This window comes from Manis pentadactyla, chromosome 12 (genome assembly GCF_030020395.1).
Source record: "Manis pentadactyla isolate mManPen7 chromosome 12, mManPen7.hap1, whole genome shotgun sequence".
Taxonomy (NCBI): domain Eukaryota; kingdom Metazoa; phylum Chordata; class Mammalia; order Pholidota; family Manidae; genus Manis; species Manis pentadactyla.
This window is the reverse complement of record NC_080030.1, coordinates 49,726,862-49,752,961: the sequence shown is the minus strand read 5'-3', so window position 1 is coordinate 49,752,961 and position 26,100 is coordinate 49,726,862. Positions and strand designations below refer to the sequence as shown.

The window sequence follows — 26,100 nt, the reverse complement described above, 5'->3', positions numbered from 1 at the left end:
GCAAGTGATATCATGTTTGTGAAGCTTGGTTTCTTCATTTGTAAGGGCAAGGGGCAGATAATACCTATCTCATTAGTTGCTATGAGATTGAAAGAAATAACATTTGTTAAGTTCTTGGCATACAATGATCTAGTACCTGTTATCTCTCAACCTTTATTTCACTCCTCTAGCTCTTCAGGATTTTCCCAGGGTTTTATCTTTTGGGAGGGAAGAAACTCAATTCAGATTATTTTTTAAGCATTGCTATAAAACTCACTCTTCTCCATTGTATTTTTCAGCTCAATTCGACCTTCCAAAGTTGGAACTACACAGTTTATGTGGTTAATATCAGGTAAATTACAGATTAAATTATTTGAGAAATAAGTAGTAGCTAATGTAATACTACTCTCCCCCTCTAATTAGACCCTCACAAACACACAGGTATACACATACACAACATGCACCCTATTCATGATCTTTCTAAAACAACTCTGCATGAATACACAAGCTCAGCCACTGCATGCCCTTGCTCTCTCTTAAAAATTCATACTGCTTAGGGAGTCTGAGATATTCTGATACATACATCTAGTCCAGAGCACATGAAAGAACTCAAACCTCAGAACACACATTTGGAAATAGTGACTTAGAATATCCATTCTGCCTCTTTCACCTCCCTGAATTTTGTTGTTGATGCTGCAGCAGATGAGGCTGATAATGAATATATGTATTTGTATTTATAGTTTTCACTTGAACACAGGAGAGGACAAGATTAAAGTCAAGAGAAGTATTGTGGATGATCAAAGGTAATTCTGCAAAGTCTTAAAAAATGTGTAACATCCTTTCTCTTGCCCCGTTTTGACTGATAAAGAAATGAAAATGAGATAGGAGAGAAACATTTTAATCAAGGATCACATTTAAATTATTTCTTTAGCACTAATGCACACTATTTTTTTTCTTGTAGTTAAAACTGTCATATAGCAGACTAGGTAGAAATGTACATCTAGTGAAAAATAATTCAGAAGTAGAACATTTAAAATGGATGAATTATTATTTTTAGTACTTCTAGTATATTTGTGGTAACCCATTACCTCTTATTTGCAATTTCAAAAATCCTTTGAAGAAATGATAGTTATAGCTTCATTTTAACTAAGGTACTTCTGTACAATAGCTTCTAATAATATGGGCAATAGGTGCCAAAATACTTTCAGCATTCAAAACCATCAACTAATTTTCTGAAGTGTGCATTTTAAAATCTATATCAAGGTCACGGCTTACACAGGCATGTAATTTAATGGATATGTCCACCATAAATGATCAGTTGGCATATAAAGGCCAGCTGTTCAGAGTGCTGTATAATGAAAAACAACCCAAACTCCTAAAAAAAATTAATTTAGTTTTATTCAGGTAGGGGATTGCATCTTCCTAAAATAAAAAAATTAAAGCGCAAGTTTGCAAAAAGTCTTGCTCAGTTTCAGTTGACTGGATTGATGTTATGGATTTACAGCCATGATGGAATATTCTTCTTTTTAGGTTATATGTTCTTACTAGGAGAAGATAAAAATAAAATTTTGTATGAGAGTTGAACAGTTTTTTTTTCTTTTTTATCATTAGAAAAATTTTTAAATCATATTTGAGACATCATTTCTGTATATATTCAACAGACTAGATTGAGCCATCTGATTAGGGAAAGTTTTTACTTTCTGATGACATTGTCCTTTTTCCTTTATGATCTAAAGTATAGAGTAACATATTTTAATACTGTATCTTGATGGTGAAAGGAACTTTCTCCTCTATTTAGCCAAATAATTTTCTTCTCCAACCTTCACCATGAGATTGTATTGAACTTTGAGTAATGGATCCCCCAGCAGTCTGGATACCTTTGCCGGGCACTGTCTGGCAGTTGGGGTGGCCCTGGTTTGGGGTGTCACCGGTTGTAGTCCACACTCTTCAGGAGGTCAGCCTGGCCATTTTCAGCCTACCTCCTGTGGTTCTCCTATCACCTGACGAGGTGAAATGAGCCATTGTAGCACATGTTAGGACCTCAAAAACTCTTGCTGGAAAGGCATTTAATTTAAATTCATGGAATCTTACTTTCCTGTCTGTCAAACCAAAGAGTTAGTCCACAGAAAATTATAGGGGGAGTGAATAAAGACAGTGTATACAGGAAAATAAACACATTTCCTTTTTCTTTAGTGTGAAACCTTATTGTTTTAAAAATTTGTTCTTACAGCCTTTCCCCCTGTTTTTTCATTTTCTACTTCTCTTATGCTCATTGGTGAACCTTTAGAGTCACTCATAGTTTTTCTCAAAACCAGTCTACTAGTTTTACCCACAGTCTTTTCTAAACTTTTCCTTTCAATTCTATTGTAAAACTTAAACAGACCATAGCTTCAGAAATTGCTATCATACTCTATCGCCTGGACAGGAAACCAGAGCCCCAGAGACGCATTTATTCAAACAAAGAATGACTGATGGCAACAGCTGATAGAACTTGACTTTGTAGAACCATAAAATAGTTTCAGTTTTCAGGATGAGAGAGGAAAATAACAGATAAGATCTGTGAAAATGCCTGGTTATTCTTGAATTGCTGAACTTGGGTATTTAATGTTATCATAATACATTATGTTAATGATGGCCTCAATATTCAAAAGAAATAAAAGGTCATAGTCCCAATTAGAAGTTTTCAGTAACAGGAGTGGCAGAGCTTATCGTTCAACAATATATTAATGAAGGGATACTTTTTGTCATGAGCCATTTAAAAAAAAGTCTTAAGATAGTACAGTTAACCATTATATTCACACCTAGGTTTGTCTCACCCTGAAATATGACTTACATATATGAGTATTAAGCAGTAGATAATTTTAGAGAGAAATAGCTTTTCAGAGTGACTTATGAGAACAGTAGAGCACTTTGTCCTGGAGATCAGCATAGATATTAAGGAGAAAATACAGAGCTATTTTTTAATTTCACCTAAGCCAGAATAGCATATATTGCATTCATCCTTTATTTTTTTACCACCACAAATATATGAGTACTCTATTTCATTTTTACTGATACCCAGAGAATTTCACAAATAAAATACGCCATGCCTTCCCACTGAGTACTGTATTGTTATTTCAGAAACAATGCCACCACTTTGATGTTGTAATGTTTTGATTTCTGCTATTGGCTATAACAATGATTACTATTGAACAGATTATTATATTACTTCAAACTATAGAATCAAAAGTTTTGCTCTATCAAGTGTATTTTATGTTTTGATGTTCCAAGTATATTTTAAGTTTTATTTTGTAAGTCTTCACTGTATAAAGTACTTACAAATGCTTCGGAGCATGGAACACCATTTATCACAATTCTGGAGAAATTGCAACACATTTATAAATGGTAATACTCAATAATCTCAAGAAGTCAGATTATCAGTTTAGTCAGATTAGTTGAATTTCTGGTTTTTCTAAATAAAAAAAAACTTTATTTTGTGGCTATAAGGAAACAATGGAATTAACCACAAGTATGGCCCTTTCTTCCATGTATGCTATGAAGTGTTACTTCAGATATTTCTTTTAAAAATGGGGTGATACAATCTGATAGAACCATGCATGTAATATCCTTTAAAATCTATTCGTATTGAGGTATTTTTAACATCAGAATTTATGCAGCAGTAGAAGTCTTTGAATATCTTGGCATTTTTCTTTGGTGTCACACTTCACTGTCATTTTTTTCACACCGTATCTAAATGTTCTATTTTTCCACCAAAGAAACAACCAACTAGTCAACAACTCCAACAGCACTCTCTGAAATGTTTTCCTAGGTTGGTGATCAGGGCCCTTCTAGTCTACAATGCTACCAACAGTCCCAGTTTAGAAGGAAAGGTCATTCAACAGAAGCTCTTAAAAAATAACGATTCCCTGGGTGAGGGCTTGAGGCTATATACAGTGAATGTGAGGCAACTGGGTAAGTGTCTTTAATTTTTTTATTTGTGTTCTATGTGACTATATATTCAGGTTTGATAGAGACAACAACAAAAATATTCTACCTTTGTTCGTTGTTTGCTTATTTAAAGCTAGTTTTTTCTGATAATGATAATTCATCATATTGGTGACCTTGTAACAAGTGGGTGACAGCAGTTAGCACAAAAGATATCAACTTGATACTTATGAATCTAAGGGGATGAAAAAGGCAGGTGAGAGTTTAAGATTACAAGCAAAATGCCAGGATAGCCTTGACCAGAATTGGCTTCAGCTTTAGGTATAAAGTGAGGGAGTATATATGTGAACTCTGTTGAGGTAAATTTTATAAAAGGCAACTTCTCGTTGTGACACATCTCCTTCTCTATGTTTTCTGTCTCTATTAGTGATACCACTGTCTTTGCAGGAATTGGCCAGAATTCTGGGAATTATCCAGGATCTAGATTCAGTTGTGCTTTAGACACTGTTCACATCCTAAGCTCCAGTCACACACACAGTACTGCCTCACTGCCCTCAACATGCCATGCTCGTTTGTACCTATGTCTTTGCCCACATTGCTCTCTACTCCCACCATCCACCTGCTCTTCATCTAAGGAGTTTTAAAGACAGCCCAGTCACCTCATCTATGAAGCCTTTCTGACATGATGTGTAAATAGATAGCATCACCTTTGAGCCTATACTTCATGCTGTCCATACTGAGAGCAGTGTACACCTTAGAAGACCGTAGTATTGACTGGACTTACTTCTTTCTTATATAAATTTTCTTTAAACAGGGATCTCCTTTGGCTTAAGAACACGTTTGTTTCCTTTAACATCTTCGCTTCCACCTCTCCCAGCACCCAGCACATTCCCTAGCACTTAAGTACTTGAATAAATAAATGAGGCTTGATGGGAATATTTTTGAAAAATGAATGATCAAAACTACAGACAACAAAAAATAAAGTTATCATTCTCATGTTATCATGACTGTAATTATATTATGATTAGGCACATTAATAGAGACCAAGAGGAAAGAAAATTCTGCCACTGTTCCTTATACACAGGCAAGAGGTTGCAGTGGGGGAAGCTGATGTTTCTCAGCCTCTAAGAGAGTGATTACAACTGAGGCCAGAATCATGTTGTAATAAAGAAGTAGGCACCTGCTTTTGTGAGGAAGTACCCATCTCAAATGTGTCAACACACACAATGACAGAGAACTCACAGAGGTAGAAGAATGTAAATTACTATCATCTTTGTCAGCATCAAGAGTTTCTGAGCTCCTGGTGGGGAATGCGTGCTTACTTAGTTTTTTTTTACTGTCTGCCCCTTTCACTGTCTTTCCTCACATTCCCCTTGGCAGACAGCCAGAGTCTCCTGCTGTGTCATAATTTCCATTTCTACAAAATCAGGAAATTATCTCCCATCACCCTTTTACACTTAGAAATCCATACATCCCAATGTCTTAACTCTCTTCATATCTCTGCAAAGACTATTGCCTCTATCTCAGAACAGCTTTCAAACTTTTCTGACCCCAACCTACAGTATGAAATACACTTTGTATCCAGACCAGTACACACACAGGAATGCTTGCTTATTAACAAATGGGGCTTCTTAGAGGTGAGGAGATAACAGATGCTACCTAGTCACACATATGAGTCTCTGCAAAGAAGTAGCCTGATGAATGGTAGTTTTTTTCCAAATGCCAAAACTCTCTGAGGACCGCCTCAGCTCTAGCTGTCCTCAGAGGCTGAGGAATCCTAAAAGTGTAATTTATACCCCTTAATTAATTAATTTATTTATTTATTTTTATTTTTTTTAGATAATTATTTTTTATTGAAGGGTAGTTGATGCACAGTATTACATTAGTTTCAAGTGTACAACACAGTGATAAAACATTTATATACATAATTCTAGGTTCCAGCTATCACCCTACCAAGCTGTTACAATATCTTGACTGTATTCCTTATACTATACATTACATCCCGGTTACTTATTTATTTTACCATTGGAAGTCTGTCCTTTTTTCTCTTTTTTGTGAGGGCATCTCTCATATTTATTGATCAAATGAATACCCCTTAATTTAAACTCTATACTTTACTGCCTTTCTGCAAATGGGTCCATGAAGAAAAGTTTCTACCAATTGAAAACAAAAAGGCCAAATCCTGACAATTTTAAGACTTAGAATATAGATGGAAAGTCATTTAAATGATCGATTGGTGACCGCACTACTGGCTCCCGGTAGTCTGGTATAACTTGCTATTTTTCAGAACTGAATTACAAGGTTTTGTTGTTGATATATTGCTTTTATTTTGATATTTTAGAACTTGTAAAACTAGAAGCACATATGTCATGACATTTGCCTAGGGAGTTTTCAAACTGGTGGGATGATTTGAGAATGAGCGTATATGTAGAAAATACGCTCACAACTCAATGATGACACAGTGCACCATTTTATAGCCTATCCCCTTTGAAAAAAAGATCAAAATACTTGAATTTTTCCAGACTGTTTTCATTTTACATAGTGTTCATTTTTTAAATATACTTTTATTCTACCAAGTTTATCTGCTAATGATTTACATTAAAATGATAATGTGTTTCATGTTTATACTGACATAAGCGTGTGTTTTTTGTTTGATGTTTTTGTAATCTGTAACAGTTTTTGTATCTGAAATGTACTGTATGTTAATACTTCCTAATTTCTAAATTTTTACAAGTTCTGAAAATAAAAAACTATTTTAGTAGTACTCGAAATACATACCTAACTGCCAACATGTCATTTTGCTCTCATCTTGCCCCTCTGTCCTTAAAGAATAGATAGATGAACATTCTCATGTTGGTTCTTATCTTTATGTAGGTTTTTGTCTTGCCGATGAGGATCCCAAAGGCTATCATTGGCCAGTCATCCCACCTTCTGTGTACATCTCTCCCTGTCCAGGGAAGCAAGGCTTTTATGCTTCACGGACATGGTAATGTTTTCATGGACTCTTGCCTGCAGAGCTCCATATTATCAACCTTCTCAGGGTTACATGTGGTGCACAATTGACTCCATGCATTGTATATTGATTGGAAAGAAGGACAGGAACCTCTGTAAATGCCTAAATCATACACCCTATGGGGGTAAAGATGAGGCAGCTAAATTCCCAAGAAAAGCCTTTTTCCTCCAAACATGCTAATTTAGCCTTCTCCAAAGAAACATGGAGAAATGGAAACCAGAGAGTGGCTAGAGAGCAAAGCAACTTATATATGGTTCACCCCAGTCAGCTCACAGCATCGGAATATGCATCTGAAATTCCAAGACACTTTAGCTATTTGGAGTGGTTATTGTTGGAGGGAGGAAGAGGCAGCAAATGAGGGAGTAAAGGAGGATCCCGGTTGGGGCAGTCTGCTAATGGAGACCATCAGGGTGTAGGTATTTTGTAAATGTTTTAACAAACCTCAGGCAGGTTGACTGCAGAGGATTCGCCAAATAGCAAGTCATATCCAATTCCTCACCCTCCATCTCACCCCCAGTTAGAGTTTTCTTGCAGGGGAATTCAGAAACAGAAACTGCCAAGGGGAAATACTTTGCAGTGGCTGCTGTGTTTGACATGCAGTAGTGAGGAAAGAAGGGGGCTTTAGAGACTTAGTGACTTGAGTTTGAAATGTGGCTCAACCTCTTCCTGGCTGTAAGACCTTGGAACATTCCTCAATTTATCTACCTCATCTATACAGTGTGGATTATTATTAGTTACAGAGGTGTGTAAAAGAAAAATCAGATTTTTATCTGGAAAGTTCTTAAAGCTTCACTTGACCCATGTTACCAAATAGGCCTTTCTTCTTAGTAACCTGTTTTATCCTAGGTTAGGGTACAGGCTACCTGATTTCTTTTCCAAAAAGACTCCAAACATGAGTTTCGTTTCAGTGTATTAGTTCTATTTTAGAATGAAACTTACTAGATACCAAGGCAAATTCTAAAACTTACTATTAACTAATGATGTCAGTTATAATGCCATTGATGCCAAAATCTGAACTATCTTTTTTTGTTTCTTAGTCACCATGACCCTACTAACACATCTTTAGCCTACTGGGGACCTCCTGATATCTCCAACTGTTCAAGTGAGTGAGTGATTTTTCTTCAGTTCCCAAAGGCAAGATACATGACCTCATGCTTCTTTCATTCTCCTTAGACATGTTCTGCTATGGGATAAACACGGTAATTTTAAAAATGAGGCTAATGATTGTTTCACTTACTTAAGGTAGAAAATACTGTTTCCTATTCTAACTTTCTGTTCTGTTCATTCTAAAGGAGACTAAAAAAAATATCAAAAAATTTAGAGGAAGACTTAATATAGACATTGATATTTCAATCAATGTCTTATAGTTTTGTATTATTTTTAAAAAGCAGATATACACTCCGTGATTCTGGGGACGTTTCTCTTAGAATTATATATGAATACTGGTCCCTCCAAGTTATTTACCTAAGTTGCTGAAAAGCACAATCTGTATCTTACTGAAGACAGAAGTGTGTAAAGAAATACTGTTGTCCTGTGAAGATTCTGATAAGATTCCTGTGACCCCCTGGAGAAGCCTCATTTGCTGCCTTACCTGTGAAGGGAAATACCACGTTATGTTTTCAGATTCCTGGAAATGCCCAAAAGACACAAGTAAAATTTTGTATGTTGTTTTCTCTGCCCTTTTTTTTTCAGGGGAAGCTAGTGAAGTTGCCAATCAGATTTTAAATTTAACTGGTGATGGGCAGACCTTAACCTCAGCCAACATTACCAGCATTGTAGAACAGGTCAAAAGGATCGTGAATAAAGAAGAAAACATTGATATAATGCTTGGCTCAACTTTAATGAATATATTTTCTAACATCTTAACCAGTCCAGACAGTGACTTGCTTGAGTCTTCTTCTGAGTAAGTGATTTTTTCTTCTGGGGAAGTAAAATATATTGGATACATGTGTTGTCATACAATTTCTCACATATCTGAATACCTGGGGCCCATCTTTCATAGGAGGTTCTTTGATATTTCCCAAGTGAACTTCAAAGTTCTCTTTTTTTGGAGGGGGAAATATAATTTTACAAAATGATTAGGATGGTCCATCTGGCAAGATATGCAAATACTTCCCCAAATAACCAGCATTTCATTTTTCATCTGAAAAATATATTCTGGGGTTAATTCAGAAGATAAACTACTGTATATATTAATTGGTGACCCTTCTTTTGCTTGCAAAGGAGACAACTGAGATATTTTTAACACACATCTTTTAGGTATAACTTGGTCACCATAAGGCCTTATCCTGTGGACTGTGGCACAGAACTCCCAACAGCTGTGTGACTGTTGTATTTCTGAAATGAAAATGCCTAGGGCAGGTTGAAATTACCTATTTTTACACAATTCAGTTTACGTACAAGCATTTCATTTAATGTACTAATATAACATTTAATTTTTTCTGTTTTCTTTCAACCAAATTTCTTTGATAATAATTTTATATTTGTTAAATGTATTCTTTCACTTACCTTATCTACATAATAATTACAGAATTTTTTTTTTCCAATGTCTTGCAGTTCAAAGATATTTTACCACATTGTTCCCTTTGCCTCTCACTCAGTTGTGAGGTAGGAAGAGTATTTTTCATACAAGGAAAGAGGCTAAGATAGGTAAAAAACAGAGTATTAGTTTAGGATGATTAAAGCATCTGTTTCTCTTGAAGATACATTCATCACTGATTCTGTGTTTTAACTGGTGTATTGTAGTTGGGGTACTTATGTGTGTATTCATGTCAAGATCAGAAAATTTCAAGATAATTCTATTTGGTTTGTATTTTTTCCTGCAGGAAATCACATGTGTGCAAGTACCTAAAAACGTGTTACTTAACAGTGGTATTATTTGTCATTTCTTTAGAGCTTTAAAAACAATTGATGAATTGGCCTTCAAGATAGACCTAAATAGCACGTCACATGTGAATATTACAACTCGGAATTTGGCCCTTGGAGTGTCATCCCTGTCCCCAACAACAAATGACATTTCAAATTTTAGCATCAGTCTTCCAAGCAATAATGAATCCTATTTCCAGGTAAGGAGCCAGTGGTTTCTTTAAGTTTAATTAATTAGACAAATAAAAACTTTCTTATCACTTACCAGTTCTATTTCCAGGAGATCTAGGTCCAAGGGGTGGCAGGCAGATCTGAATGCTGGCCAAGGTTAACAATGGCAGTAGCCATAAATTATATGGACACTGAGGGGAGACACACTTTAAGAGCCCAGGTGACAGAGGTGGTCAGCTTATCTTCTACAGGGGTTGGTAGTGGGACTAAGTATGGAACTGTGAGTTGGGGGAAGGGGTCAGTTCAATGAGAAGAGAGCTTTATTATGGGCCCAAAGGTGGGAAGAAACATGGTGTATTCTCTTTGCTAGTGATTCTCAAAATGTAATGGTTCATGTTATAATCACATGGAGGACTTGTCCAAACAGATTGCTGGGTCCCATCCCTAGAGATTCTAACTCAGTAAGCCCTGCATGGATCTCCAAAATCCACACTAAACAAGTTCCTGAGTATTGCTGATTCTGCTGGTCTGTGGATCAATCACACTTTGAGAACCAATGATGTAAAGCCTAGGGATGGCTGGTGGCGGTGAGGCTGGGCGAGAAAACTGGGGCCAGATTAATAGAGAGCTTCTTTGACCTGTTCAAGTGATACTTCAGCAAATGATTTTCAAATTCTTACTAAGTGCTAGACAGTGTTCCCCCTGGGGGCCAATGAATGATTGAAACGTCGTCCTTAACATGGGAGAACACACAGTGGCATGCTATTAAGCTTCTTAACTGTGGAGGTAAACCAAGATAACATTTAAAAATCTAGATATCAGGAAGAATTTTTTTCTGCTTTAAAGTAGGGTCCCTTTTGGGTAATTCTGTCTCACATTTTAAGAGTGAAAACTGGGTCAGCCATCATCTCATGCTCGTCCATTGCAGGAAAACACTCTTTGGCCTGATTTGTGGGTTCAGAAAAATGATATCCAAGAGTGTTCATAAAACTTCAGCTGCTTCCTCTGTGCAGAGATACTCATTCCCAGCAATCAGACAAGTGAACTGCAGTCTTTTTTGGAGGGATAGTTATTTTTTGCTACATGTTTTGCGAAAAGCTCAAACTCTATTAAGTGTGAATCTAATTCTTATACTTGAAAATGTTAGATTCTTGATTTTTCAATTTGCCTTAGTTAAAATCAGCTCATTTCCTGTTTTGCCACATTTGCAAAGCTCTGATGAGGTCCAGGCCTTTGTCTGTAAAGGATTCATTCACCCAGGGAAGCCCTGGTCTCAGCCAGTCATTCTTGCAGTTGGTCCCCTGCCTTACTCCCTTACTCAGAATGTGGAATGAAGTTACCATTGCAATTTAGTTGTGACTCCTTGACTACATCTCTGTGTCTGACAGATGGATTTTGAGAGTGAACAAGTGGATCCATTGGCCTCTGTAATTTTACCTCCAAACTTACTTGAGAATTTAAGTCAAGAAGATTCTATATTAATTAAAAGAGCACAGTTTACTTTTTTCAATAAAACAGGACTTTTCCAGGTAAGCGTTCATTAAATTATTATTTTTTATTTGCAAATTGATTTGTTTTGCTCAAAAAAAATAAAAGTTCAGACTCCTTAAAAATATATTAAGAGGTATAGAAAAAGTAACCTACCATATTTTAAAAAATGAAAAATTTTAACGTAATTGCTTAACTATTTTATTTCAAATAATTACATGTTTATTAAAGGGCTTTTTCCCTTAAGTTGTTAAAGTAACTCAAGTATTACATTAAGACTTGCATAATACAATTAGAAATGGAATTTGTGGAGAAGTTACTATTTAATATTCCTTCTGTTAAATATTTTATGCTCTCCAGCAATTGAGACCTTCAGAGTTAAAGAAATTGCACAGCAAAGGAAGGTTTTTGTTTTTTTCTAAATTCAGTAAGAAACACTGTTTATATAATGAGCAGCATTCTTAGCTTTAATCAGTTTTCCCATTAGTATTTCAAATGACCTTTGGCCTTCACACATCCCCAGGGTAGGGTGGCATTGTGCTGAGCACATATTATCATTTTTATTGGCATTGTTTCTAGATACTAGAAAGTCCACTGCCAGCAAACAGTGGTGACCTCTGGTTGCCTTTGAAAGTACAGCCCAATCTAGAGCAATTTCACTGAGCCCTTTTTAAAAAAAACAAAAGTTACTACATTGAAGATAACAGTGTATCTCAAATAATGCCACCTACGTAAGAGAAAATAGCAACTCTCAAGGCCAGGAGAATTGTTTCTGATAGATCTGCCCTAGGCATCATGTGCAGAGCATTGGTAAAGAAGGTTACAGGTGAGTAAAAGGAATACTGTGGATCAATACAGTAATTAATTCTAAAACTTAAAATTTCATCAGCAAATGTTTTAGGAAAAAGCCATATATAATTTTGAAAGTAGATTGAGTGTACTAACAAATTACTCTGAAGGATTTAACAGCTATGAACACATGAAACTGCCTTTGTTAAAATTATTTGAGGCATACAACATCACCTTTAAAAACAATACAAAAAGTACAGTAGGTATCACAAAATGTGGATGGTGAGGTTGGGGTGTTCCCTTCAAAGGAGAGGTCGAGCTCGGAGGGAAGGGGCTGGGGGGTCTCACAGTGGTTACAGCTCGTCATTCTTTCATTTTGAGCCTTATCTCTCTACACCGTCTTTTCCTTCTCCTTTGGCATCTCCTAATCAACGTGTTATTAGGAAACATATGTTTGGGTTTCAAGCAAATGTATAGCAGAGTGGGAAAAGTTTAAAGGTTCTATGGTCCTAATACAGTGGAAAAGATAGGCATATTCTTTAAGAAATGGCTGGTCCCCCCACCCCCCAGCCGTAGTTGACTATTGAGAGTGACCATCCAAGAATAATAAAAAGCTGTATTTGGATGCTGATATTTAATTGAAATTTAAAAAATCCTGCCATTATTCCAAAACAAATGACTTACAGGCTGCCATAGAGAAATTCAGGAGGTTTGACAAGAAAAACACAAAGTGTTGACAAAAGCAGAGACGACCCCTCTAGAGAGACAATCCATTGGTCCCAATCGTTTTGCGGCACAGATTGAGTAATTTGATGTCCTGACAACCTTATTTCTGAAGCATAAGCTACAGATCGTGGCAAGTGTACAGAGAAAGTAGAAAGTCTGGATGGGACTTTAATTCAGTAGAATTATATTTAGGTGTAAGTCAGGCTGTTGGCATGGATGTGAACGATGACTTATTTAAAAATTTTTAAACCAATGTTTCCTTCATACTTCTCTAAAGGCAAATAAGTTCATCTGTTTTCTAGGGTCAGGAAATGATCTAATTGTTTTATAACTATTTATGAGTTTATATTATTTATGGGTTTGCATTGTTTCAGATGTTAACTGGCTGGCATCAGTTACAGCAATCAAGAGTGAAGTTTCATGAACATTACCTTACAACATTGACTCATAATGCTCCCTCAATGTATTTATTATAGTAAGGGAAATAGCAAAGTTCCCTCAGGAAAGCCAGCAATTTGATCTTATAAACAGGATATTCCATAATTGAAGATCTTAAGTGTAAAAAGTTGTGACAGTTTGTGTATTTTGGAGCAGCAAAAGAAAATAAAAGTGTGTACTTCTGACTAATGCACAATGTGTTTTCTTTAAAAGGATGTAGAAACCAAGAAAGGCACCTTAGTGAGCTATGTGATGGCGTGCAGTATTGGAAACATTACCATCCAGGATCTGAAGGATCCTGTGCGAATTAAAATCAAACATACAAGAAACCAGGTAAGAAAATGCTACAAATAGCAATGGAATAGAGGCAGGTTATTTCAGAGACTTATGGAGCCTTTTTCTTCCTACATCATAACAAGAAACTCATAAACACAGACAACAGACTGATGGTTGCCATAGGGAAGGGGATAGGGGCATGTGCAAAATAGGTGAAGGGGATAAAGATATACACATTTCCAATTACAAAGTAAATTAATCACAGGGATGAGAGCACAGCATAGGGAATATAGTCAGTGATACTGTAATATCTTTGTATGTTGACAGATGATAACTACACTTATCATGGTGAGCAGTTAGTAATGTATGTAATTGTCGGATCACTGTGTTACGTATCTGAAACCAATATAATATTGCCTATCAACCATTTCAATTAAATAATTAAATAAAACGAAAGAAGTTAATGGCTACTTTTTTGAGGGGGGCAATTTTCCAAAAATGGAAGACCAGCCAGCCAGATAGTGCTCTAGTGTCACAGTAAATGATGGCACTTGGGTTGGGGTGGGGGATGTGTTCGTCTGATCTGGGATTCAATAATTGGGAATAGAGTGGGAGCAAAGAAAAGGGGCACCATTCTCAAGAAACATCATATATCACTTCAGATAAATTAGGTGCAGATGCAGTAGCACAATCCTGCCATTAAAAGTTTTGATTTTTGTTTTTTAAGTCAAAGATGGCTGCTACTGGGACTGCAGAGGGAAACAAGAAGGTTGACTGATTGTTTTGGAGGTGGCAGTTATTTAAAATCTTGGCAAATGTTGCCTTTTTTCATAAGCAACAAAACATTACCCTTGCAATCATCTGTTTATTTGATGAAGTTACAGGGGGTCTATGGTCCCACGTGGCCCAGAGCACAGGTTCTTACAATGGGCCCCAGTAATGGTTCTACCATTTAGTAGCAGGCAGGGAGGCAGACAGGAAGCAAGCTGGCTGATAAGGACTGAAGTTAAGTAATCTAAGAACTAGCCCTGCTTTGTCAGCACCTTCCTTATCCTACCCTTTGACCTCCTTTGTTTTAGCTCCTTCATCCATAAAGAAATTTTTCTGATTGTGGTGAAATATACATAACATAAAATTTACTGTTTTAACCATTTTTAATTGTACAGGCCTGTGGCATTAAATGCATTCACATTGTTCTGCATTCATCACGATTATCCGTCTCCAGAACTGTTTGATATTCCCCCAAACCTGTGTACCCATTATACACAGCTCCCCATGTCCTCCTCCCTCAGTCCTTGGAAACACCATTTTACTCTCTGTCTCTATGAATTTGACTACTCTAGGTACTGCATCTAAGTGGAATTAGACAGTATTTCTCCTTTTGTGACTGGCTTATTTCATTTAGCATATTTTCAAGGTTCATCCATATTATAGCAGGTGTCAGAATTCCCTGCCTTTTAAGGGCTGGATAATACTCCACTGTATATTATAAATACATGCATACACACATGTCTTCCCCGTTTTGTTCATCCATTCATGCCCACTTTGATTGCTTCCACCTTTTGGCTCTCGTGAATGATGCTGCTGTGGACTTCAGTGTGCAGATATCTACATGAATCCCTACTTTCAATTATTTTGGACATATACCTAGACATAAAGGAGAATTTTTAAGAACAAGTGAAATTACTGTGCAAAGAGCTTTGCTAAATGTTAAGAATAGCATTTTATGATGGGACATATGCAATAACTTTTAGGTAAATGGGTAACAGGATTCCTCATGAGCTTACCATTGATTTCTCCTTGAAGTCTTTTTGACTAGAGGTCCCCCTAGTGCCTGCCGTTCTTGGGTCATGTTGACTAATGCTGATCTCTTTCTTTAAGAAAACCTTAGCATTTTTACTCTTTGCCCATATTCAAATCGTAAGATTTTCCATTTACTTTAAACACAACTTCACATCTTTATTCTTATGTTAATATAGGCAGTGCCTCATCCCATCTGTGCCTTCTGGGATCTGAACAAAAACGGTAAGTTTAAAATATTGGCTGTTTTAATAACAACTGAATTGTAAACAACCTGAATTGTTAGACACCCCTGTTTCCTCTGATTCCACCCCAAACCAGAGTGAGTCACAATCTAAGTGTGATGGCAGCTAAGCTGCAAAATTTAATTTCAGTAGCTTGGGAAGTGAATTCTAATTTCTGTTACTTTTTGTTCATTGCAGGAAGAAACAGGCAGACTTGACTTTTTTCTTTTTAATCAAACAACCTCTCTGATTTCAGTTTTTTTATAAGATATAGTTTGTATTTTGATTGCCACGTGTAGGTGAATGTGATAAAACACTTGATCTCATTCTTCTAGGGCACTCATGAGCTGATTTGATATGTACAAGGCATACAATTTAAAATCCAGCTTCCACACCTCAGATTATGGGAAAACCAGAAGACTGTAAATACAAGAGTGGTTATAATAAATACATATGACTTGGAAGAAATGAAGTTCCTCCAAAATGACATTTGACAGTCAAGAGAGAAAGGCAAAATAAAGGGATAAAGCTCGGTTTAAGGTGTGGGGATCTCTTTGAGAGCTAGAAGCAGCAAGGAAACCTCCCACCTCTGCCCACCAAGGGTGACCATCCCTTTGGGTTCCCCAGAGGAATTAGTGTGGTGTGGCCAAATCAATTATTGTGGCTTCTTGGTAGAAGTGTACTCTAAAAGTATCCAAAACCCCCCTTTTTTTGCTGCTTCTATCACAGCTGGAAAGTTTTTTGTTTGGTTTCTAGTTGTACAATTTTGAAAAAATCCTGATTTACTAAATACACAGTTAAAAACAATACCACCTTGCAGTCTTAAAATATTCTTCAAATATATGAGTTGCTCATATTCCTTATCATACCATTGAAGTCAGATAAGTATGTATTAAAGGCATTTATAATAAATTGCAAGCATGCGTGACTGCTGTGTACATAAAAACATATTCCAAGAGGCAAAGCTTTGTTCTCATGACTTCACAAAAACAGACTGAGCCAAGAAAAAAAAGTGTTAATCTCCAGAGACTTCCTTAGTATGTAACTTATTTGAAAAGGGATATTCTTTTTATTTTTAATTACAATGTCATTGAATATGGTCTTATGAAGGTTTCACATGAACAACATTGTGGTTTCAACATTCACCCATATTATCAAGCCTTCACCCCCTCATTGCAGTCACTTGTCTATCAGCATAATAAGATGCTATAGAGTCATTACTTGTCTTCTGAAAAGGGATGTTCTTTTATTTTGTAATATGGAAGTTTATCATATATTAAGAACTGAAATCAAATCACACTTTGGCAGAACCCCTGAGGTACTAAAGTAGAACACAGTGAAAACCACTGACTAAATAATCTCTAACTACCAAGGCAGCACCAGCGTTCTGTGGTTTCAGGAGTGTAAATTATTCTAAGTGCCAGTAGCTTTAAAAATAGTATCTGTCTGACTGATAAACTGTAAGGCAAAAAACACGGAGGCCTGTTTCCCTGAAGGAGAGATGTTACCCATTACAGAGAAGGAACTCACCTGCTGTTACCTTCACACTGCTGACTTTCCCTTACAGAAGGTTCTGGATTTTGGAACACGTCAGGATGTGTGGCACACAGAGAATCAGATGCAGATGAAACGGTCTGCCTATGTGACCACCTCACACACTTCGGAGTTCTGATGGTAGGGAAGGAATTTCTAGTCATTTTGAAATGATGTAACTTTGGAAAGCATACTTCTTTCTGTGGGTCAGCCTTTTTAGATTATGTGTTGGGGGAATTATTTCCTGATAATTTTTATCTGTACCTTGAATCTTGATTCTTAATGGAGAATATAATTAGCACAGATCATAAATTAAAAACATTGTGAAAGTACTCTAGAAAAGAGCCCTACTTTTTTATTTGTGGCATTGACAATGATGATAAATAATGCTAGCAACAAGACAATCACCATGAGATCCTTAAATTAAGAAAGAAAGTGTCAGGGGGACAGAGAGGAAAGGTGGGAGGGAGAGAGAAAATGCTAGAACATGTTGAGTTTTACTAACATGGAAGGGAATAGGGAAAAGTTTGGTCACGGAAGTTTTCTTCCTCATATTATGTCATCACTCACTGTGTTTGAATGTGACTTTGTACCAGGCACTGTGCTAAGTGATGGAGCTGTGACCCAGAGCAACTGCAGTCCCCCACCTAGAGACAGCAGCCTGTAAGGATAGACTAGCTGGGGTCTTCAGGCATGCAAGAGAGTTGATGGGTATTCCCTTCATTCCTCTCTTCCTCCTTTCCCATGATGCTGTTTTTATGTCTTTCCAACAGTTCTAAACAAATTGGATCTCACTGTCATGTTTTCTCATCCCACCAAATTATCAAGAGCCACCCAACATCCAGCAACTCGTTTGAATTCATCCACAGAGTTACACCTTTGCCTTATATCTGATACACTCGGGTTTCTGCAGACACTTTTCTGGTGTGCAGTGTGCCCTCCAGATTGTAACAGAGCATTGTTGCCATATAGTTTCCATAAGAGCATCAAACCACATTTGCTTTTTAATTGGAGATGGGAATAATGTGTGCTGAGGTGATAAAGCTTTTTGAATTTGAATCACAGACATCAGGTTATATTTGTCCCTCCCTCAAATCTTACACCTGCTTCCTGTGGGACTGGGTGGAAGCAGAGAGAAACTGTGGGTGGGATATAGTATTTGGCTCATCAGTCTACTTGGCCTATGTAAATGGCTGTTGTCACACAGCGACCCTGCCAGTTGTAATTTTCCTGACAATCCAGTTCATAAATGAGCTGAGGGATAAGAGCAAGTCATTTAGAAAGTGATGGTCATACAAAATAACTTTTGAACTTTCCCAAAATATAACTATTATTCTTAACTGCCAGAGCATGAAAATAAACAATTAAAGTAGCATGTTTTCTCTAAGGATTTTTTTTTTTAAATCCTCAGTTTTCTTCCATGTTCTCTTTTCCCCAGAAGTAATGGCAGGTACTCTTTTAGAAAATACTTATTTTCTGAACTACCTGAGTGCCATTTGACTCATGGAAAGGCTACTTCTCCCAACACTTCATTTACTCTAGGTTTTACAATGTATTACAAGCTCACTCACTCAGGTATACAAACTTTAGCTTAAGTCATTTAACTATTTCAGCTGTGTGTGTGTGTATATATACTTGTGGGTATGTATTTAAGCATGATTGTGTGTGCTTTAAGTCTAGTATTAGATAAATAGATAAAAATAACACAGGTCCTACTCGGAGATGATTTATGTTAACGAAAATGTGGCTTGAGTGGTTAGTTTCTTCATATATTCTTTAAATTTTATTTTGAATCTGTAATTATGTATTTCTTTTTCTGTTACCGTTTGATTAAATTCTGTTGCCATTTGGTTAGGTAATGATAAAATGCTCTATGAATAGATCCACTTTTTTAGAGCGATCCTTCCATTTTCTACCTTGTCTACTTATGTAGGATTATAACCGCTGGAAGAGAAACTTTCCAGAATTTATCCCTTCTGGCAATGTGCCCACATCCTTTCAGTTTTTCCAGCCCATCAAGACTTTGTTAAGAATCTCTCCTGATTAACAAACTCTGGATTCACTTGTATAAGATGTTCCCGAAGTCTGCATTGCTACATGACACATTCACCATGGGAGAAGTTAAAACAGTGTTCTCTAGACCCATAATTATATCTTCTAATCTAAGAATGAGGAATCTAATGTCCTCTGCTACATTGCTTTGTAGTAAAACTGATTTTCATACTTTTAACATTAGTACATTTTCAGGTTGGCTTGTTCAGAGGAATAAACATTTTCATATCCTTCATTCTCTGAAAGTACAAAACAATATAAGAATTATATATAAATGTGTAGTAGTAAACAGCATTATTTTATTTAATTTACATTTTAAATTGTGGTTTTTGAGTCTGTAGCCTCACTTGATGGGACCTATAGGTTTTTCAAGAGGTAATGACAAGTCACTTGGAGATTTTTCAAGACCATTTCTCTGGCTTCATGAAAACCTAGAGTAAACAGAGTGTTGGGCGAAGTAGCCTATCTGTGAGTCAAATGGCACTGACTTGAACCCCATCCCATGTGCCATGGGAGTCCCACGCCCTCCTAACATTTTAAGGGATTCCTGGGAAAGGAGGATAGGATTAGTCCCCTGTGACCCTGAGCCCTTGCATCTGTTGAATTCAATCACTTTCTGCATTTTTTGGTGTCACAGAGGTGCTGTTACCACTTCCTTACTGTGTCAGCCAAACCTGGAACTGAGTCCCATGCCATCATTTACACACATAGACGTACATACAAACACCACTTACTGGAGGCCTTCATGTGAATAGCAGATATTATTGACATTGGTGAAAATTAAAGACAACACATACAATGAAAAACTTACAAACTTTTTTTCATAGTTTAAAACCTAAAAGTTTAAACCAGATACTCCATTTCGAATATGTCCCTTCTCCAAGAAGGCTCCTTATTTGAACAGCCACATAATGGAAGTGACTTTCTCCTCCAACGGATTGAGTGGTGGGTCTTAACTCAGGATTTATCTCTAATGTAATTCCCCGTTTATGGAAGAAAATAAATATTTTCCTGTCAGTCCCAGGCTTGGCAAATCTTCCTCCATGCAGTGAAATTAATACTTCACTTTAATGTGCTAGAAAGTATTTAGTTCTTTCCACTCCACAGCAACCTCACACTTTAAATGGTACCCTTTCAGGTCTATAGGGATCAAAAAGCTATGACCCCAAACCTTAGTGGCTTCTCGTTTATGAAAGAAAACAAAGACCACCCCACATGATACATACCAAGCTTTGAAATGACCACAGTTCAGAGACTGAATACTATGCTCAGGGCCAGACAGCTACCAGTCTCTGGCTGTCTGCTGGCTGAGCCCTGCCCTCCTGAGCAAAGAACTCAGGGCTGCATGAGGGTTTGCCCATGGGGGCCTCGGTGTCCTCCATTTGTACTCATGCCCCTAGCTCTGTGCATTTAGGACTGGCCCAGTCATTTGTTATGCAAGGCAACCACCTCCCCTCTGGTTTCTGTTAGGGGCCACAGCGGCTTTGCTCCTCAAGTTATGCTGGTGTGCAGAAAGCTTGGAAAACAAGGTAATGATAAAAAAAAAAACAATGTGCAGCTCTCTCCATGAGGCTATGTTTTTGTTTCATGGAGTGACTCACAAGAGTACAACAAATGAAAACTTCAGTACTGATTAATGCTGCTGTTTTTAACCCCTAAGAGGGAGCTGAGATTCTAAGTGTTGGCAATGAACGTTTTAATAAAACAAAACATGTTCTCATGATAAGAGAGATTCATTCTTACAGCTGCTTCTTGTATTTTGGGTAGGACCTTCAAGGCACTGCCTCACAGATAGATTCAAGAAACACCAAAGTCCTCACCTTCATCACCTATGTTGGGTGTGGAATATCTGCTATTTTTTCAGCAGCAACTCTCCTGACATATGTTGCCTTTGAGTAAGTATTTTTCTGCCAAACCTAGTGCTAACTCTCTCAAAGTACACATAAGAAAATTGCCTCAGCTTTAAAAAACACTTTTGAACCATGTCAGGTGGTTCAGTTTTAATGTTCAGGCTTCTCATAAAATACATCATGCAACATGAATTTTCCAGTTCTAGAATTTCAGTTTATAATTATTGTAGTTCTATTGATAAAATGCATTTAAACCTGTTAGAGATGATTAACATGTAAATAAATACTGTATAAAATGCTTTTTATGGTAAAGATGAAAACATCTACTTCACAAATCTTATAAAAATAGTGCTGAAAAAGTTTCTTTAAGAAGGAACCCACCTCATTAAAAAAAAATCAAGAAACTTCAAAAAATTGTATGGAAATTGTTTTTTAACAAAAGTATCATTTTTATAACTGTTACATATAATTTTTTCCTGGATTTAAAAAAATCAAACTGTTGAAACCAGTTGGAAGTTTTGTAATCATAAACATCTTTGAAATAAAATTAATATTAAAAAGTCTTTATAGTTTGCCAAATACAAATATCTTTAGCCCTTTTCCTAGTGGAAACATGTTCTAAAGATGATGCTGCCCTAACCTATTGCAGAGCTAAGATAGGAATTTACTACTTGTGCTTAAAAGTTTAACAGTATTAGTTCTCGTATATTTTTTCTTGTTTTAGAAAATTGCGAAGGGATTATCCCTCCAAAATCTTGATGAACCTGAGCACAGCCCTGCTATTTCTGAATCTCATCTTCCTCCTGGACGGCTGGATCACCTCATTTCACGTGAATGGACTTTGCATTGCTGTTGCAGCCCTGTTACATTTCTTCCTTCTTGCCACCTTTACCTGGATGGGGCTAGAAGCAATCCACATGTACATTGCTCTGGTTAAAGTATTCAACACTTATATTCGCCGATATATACTGAAATTCTGCATCATTGGCTGGGGTAAGCCTCCTCAGATTTTTTGGTTTTGGTCTTACTATCATGAAAATTGGCAGGTCCTTCCACAGGAAAACCCTGTATCAAAAGTACAGTACTGCTAAAAGAAACTTCAGAATTGATAATGATGTGGATTTGATATACATATCTAAGGAAGGGGCTTCCTTAGAATGGTATTTTTAAAAACCGTTCAACAGTCCTCAGTGAATTCAGGGGGTAAAGGAAAAAGCCCAAGCTCCTGAGTCACCACACACTTATTTCCTGCCCAGACCAGCCACCCCAGGTCTGAAGAAGCAGCTGGCAGACAGTGGTGCATTTCCATTATGTTTCACAATATAAAAGCCAGCTCACGCTCCCAGCTGTACTCAGCCCTTAAACACATGCCCATGGCTTGGAAACAGAGAAAGTTATTTTTGTGTGTGCAACTGAAATACTGACAGAATTCTTGCCTTGAACTTCTTAACATGGTTACTCAACCAGACATGGACAGCTATACTAACCTGTTTGGAATCTTCTAAGTGGGCTCCTTTTCCATCTGGGTTTCTTATCGTACCAGGCATTTTAGAGCTTGCTCACATATCTCTTCCTCAGATGGCAATATAGAAGTATGAGACATTTCCAAGGTGTTCAGTTCCATCTTAGGAGGTGAGAAGAGCATCTTTCAGGGAACTAGGGTGGTATAGTCTTCCTCACTGAAACATACATGGATGTGTTTTATTGATTCTCTTAAGAGAAAATAGAAGACTGTCAATACTTGATAGTCCCACTATTTCACCCTGCTTTTTTTATAAAGATGTTTCTTTATCTGGGAAGGGGCAAGATAACCTGTAGTTACCTCACTGCCTGAATCCTGGCAGCCTGACAGGTGTCATTAATGAAAGCACATTTGCTGGTCATGGATCCATGTGAATAAGGTTCTGGTACTCTTGTGGGTACCAGTAAGCAAACAGAATACTTACATGCCTATCATTTAAGAATAGGTTTTGATTGTTGCCAATTAGAGTTAGATGTTCTCCACTAAAGAGAGGATTCCACTGTTTTTAACCAAGTTACCAGTTCTAAGAAATCTGGTTCTGTGATATGGAGTGTTTTCTTGCTTTCTTTCTTCTCGCTTGCTATTATCAGCCTCACAAAGCCATTCCAGATGCTTCAGAACATGGGTTTATGTCATGGTCTCTTTGCAACAGGGCTGCCTGCCTTAGCAGTGTCGGCAATTCTTGCAAGCAGAAACCAAAGTGAAGTCTATGGGAAAGAGAGTTATGGAAAAGAACAAGGTGATGAATTGTAAGTAATAAAAACTTGTTGGAAATTTGTTTGTGATGAGTATTAATCCTTTGTTTCCTAAATTTGTTGTAAGTTTCCGTGCCAGTATGGAGTCTTTTACTCTGGAAGGGTGAAATGCTTTTGCACACCTTTGCTAAGGTCTGGGTTATGAATTCAGTTGAATGTGCTGAACGGTTTGAGCTGCTTTTCCATGTAAGGAATGTACTCTGTCATCTGGGGGAAGGCAGAAGTCTGAGAAACTGTCTTCTAGGCTCAGAAGACCCATTCAAATTGAAAAGATTCCATAATACTCTCATCTCTTTAAACCTACACGCATCTTTAAGAGACATAAGTCACCATGTCAGACAGTGAACAATTCATTGCCAGTATCAGTGCTATGTGGAAATGGAGTGGAGAAATCACTGAGTTCGTGCATAATTTGGAAAATTCCCTTCAGTCTATGAGATCATTGTGGCTAAAATTTTTGTATTGTTCACTTTTGGCAGTTAGTTCTTCCACATTTTATCTAGCACATAGTAGGTATTTAATAAATATTCATTGATTGGATGAATTACTAAATGAATAAAACTTACTCCTGAGAGGAGACCTATGAGACCCATTTCTGTGCACATTTCATGGATGGAGAACTTTTATGTCCAATCAGTATCCAGTCTGTGTCCCATTCCCTCTTGGTCTTTCCTTCTTTTGTATTTCCAAAGTAGCATTCAAAAGACCCCATAGGAGCTAGCAGAAAATAAAGAATTCAGGTGAGGAATTTCAGGATCCTAAGGGGGCTTCCATATTAAAGAAATATTGGCTCCAGGGGCAAGCAGTATCATCTGGGAATCTTTATAATAATATATATTTAAAGTAGAAGTCAATGCATATGTCCCAAATAAGGGAATTTTAAAAGCACATTAGTTAACTGTTACAGGACTTTAAAGTATATTTAGCACATTGCTGTGCCATCAACGATTGTCATTTATTGATCATTTACTATATGTCAGAAATCATGTTAGGTTCTAGAATTCAAAGATACTCAAGAGAGCTTTTGCCTTTGTGGCAGTCATGTTCCAGTGTTGAAGGCATAGCCCATAGTGACCATTTATGCTAGAATTTTAAGGTAAATGTAATTGCCTTAAATAATTCATCAAATTTTTGAGGTACCAAAAAGCTTCCATAGTATTAATTAGTCACTGGGTCATCTGAAAATTACAGTACTTGTTAACTTCACTCATGGAACTTTACATATGGTACAGTTTTTAAATACTTTAATCTATTTTCTGTTCTATGCATCATTCTGAATATCAAGATATCTTCCTCATCTCATGAGGATGTTATAATCAATGTCAGCTTTTCAACTGCATGGAAAGTAACATATACTTTGTAAGACTGACAATAAATAAGGTCTTGCTTCAACTAGATCAATTATCTTAATAGGAATTAATTTCTCTACAGTAATGAAATCCACAATTATGTGTGTCTTAAGTAAGTAGGAAATTTCTCTTCTCATGTGACAAGAAACGTGGAAATGGGCAACTGGTATTGTCTTTATGGCTGAAAATGTCAGAGCCAAGCAGCTCTGTGGCCTTCTTGGCCTTTCTCTCCTGTGTATAAGATGACTGCTGCAGCTGCAGAGCTTATTTTCATGTTTGAAGCAGAAAGTATGAATCAGGGCCTCACCAGTTGGATTTATCAAGAATAGCTCTCCCAAAACTCCCCTAACAGACTTTGCTACCATTTCATTTTGTTAGAACACTGTCCACATAGGCACCCCTTTAGAAACAAAGGCGAATGAGGAAATGAATACTTAAATTTACCATTCTCTGAATTCCAGGCACATAAGAGAAAAAGAGGTTAGACATGGTTTAGCATGACCCAGACAAGAGAAGGGTCTCTTCATATCAAGTCAGACTTCAAGAAGCCACATTGTTTTCTTCTTAACTGTTGACTTGAATAACTAGATATTAAAATGATGACTATTCAAAACAAACCAAAAAAAACTATGTAAGCATCGAAGAAGAAACTGAGGCCCAAGAAAATGAAGTGGCTTTGTGAAGGCCTTTGAGAAAGGCCCAGCTGTGAAATCTATAGCCCAGTCTGAGCCAGAAGTCTTAGGTAAACAGGACACACTCATAAATCTCTCTCTCTATCTCATTTCTTCTTCTTCAAGCTGTTGGATCCAGGACCCAGTTGTATTCTATGTGACCTGTGCCGGGTACTTTGGAGTCATGTTTTTCCTGAATGTTGCCATGTTCATCGTGGTAATGGTGCAGATCTGTGGGAGAAATGGCAAGAGAAGCAACCGGACTCTGCGTGAAGAGGTTTTAAGGAACCTGCGCAGTGTGGTCAGCCTGACATTTCTGCTGGGCATGACGTGGGGTTTTGCTTTCTTTGCCTGGGGACCCTTAAACGTCCCATTCATGTACCTCTTCTCCATCTTCAATTCATTACAAGGTAAGATAAATGGTGCCTAACGATTTCCACCTTCTATTTTTCTCCTATTTTTGGCAAGCAGCTTTGTTGTTGGAGAGGTGCCATGCTGAGTGTCTACATCACTGTTTCAAGTAATGAGCAAAGTTCCAGGGTACTGAGAAAAAGGGTCTCAAATGGAAAGATATGAGGTAGGATGTCAGTTTGTTTCAAGTGAGGTGTCCCAAGTACCTAGAATAGTGCCTGGCAGAGTGGATGCTCTGTAAATATACATCGTCAAATGAGTAAC

General features: G+C 37.1%; 1 protein-coding gene across 5 annotated transcripts in view; it reads left to right on the top strand.

The window, feature by feature from the left end:
• The window catches only part of ADGRG6 (adhesion G protein-coupled receptor G6), a 153,715-nt gene that overhangs the window by 107,652 nt on the left and 19,963 nt on the right, over positions 1 to 26,100 (top strand). For all 5 annotated transcript variants that reach the window (XM_057489145.1, XM_057489143.1, XM_057489144.1 and 2 more), the window contains 15 exons: positions 279 to 331; positions 720 to 782; positions 3,788 to 3,930; positions 6,778 to 6,889; positions 7,954 to 8,018; positions 8,609 to 8,819; positions 9,810 to 9,981; positions 11,341 to 11,481; positions 13,607 to 13,726; positions 15,649 to 15,694; positions 17,261 to 17,367; positions 21,046 to 21,173; positions 21,853 to 22,121; positions 23,303 to 23,399; positions 25,552 to 25,835. In XM_057489145.1, coding sequence (XP_057345128.1) covers positions 279 to 331; positions 720 to 782; positions 3,788 to 3,930; positions 6,778 to 6,889; positions 7,954 to 8,018; positions 8,609 to 8,819; positions 9,810 to 9,981; positions 11,341 to 11,481; positions 13,607 to 13,726; positions 15,649 to 15,694; positions 17,261 to 17,367; positions 21,046 to 21,173; positions 21,853 to 22,121; positions 23,303 to 23,399; positions 25,552 to 25,835 — 2,011 coding nt within the window. The remainder of the gene's footprint in view (positions 1 to 278; positions 332 to 719; positions 783 to 3,787; positions 3,931 to 6,777; positions 6,890 to 7,953; positions 8,019 to 8,608; positions 8,820 to 9,809; positions 9,982 to 11,340; positions 11,482 to 13,606; positions 13,727 to 15,648; positions 15,695 to 17,260; positions 17,368 to 21,045; positions 21,174 to 21,852; positions 22,122 to 23,302; positions 23,400 to 25,551; positions 25,836 to 26,100) is intronic.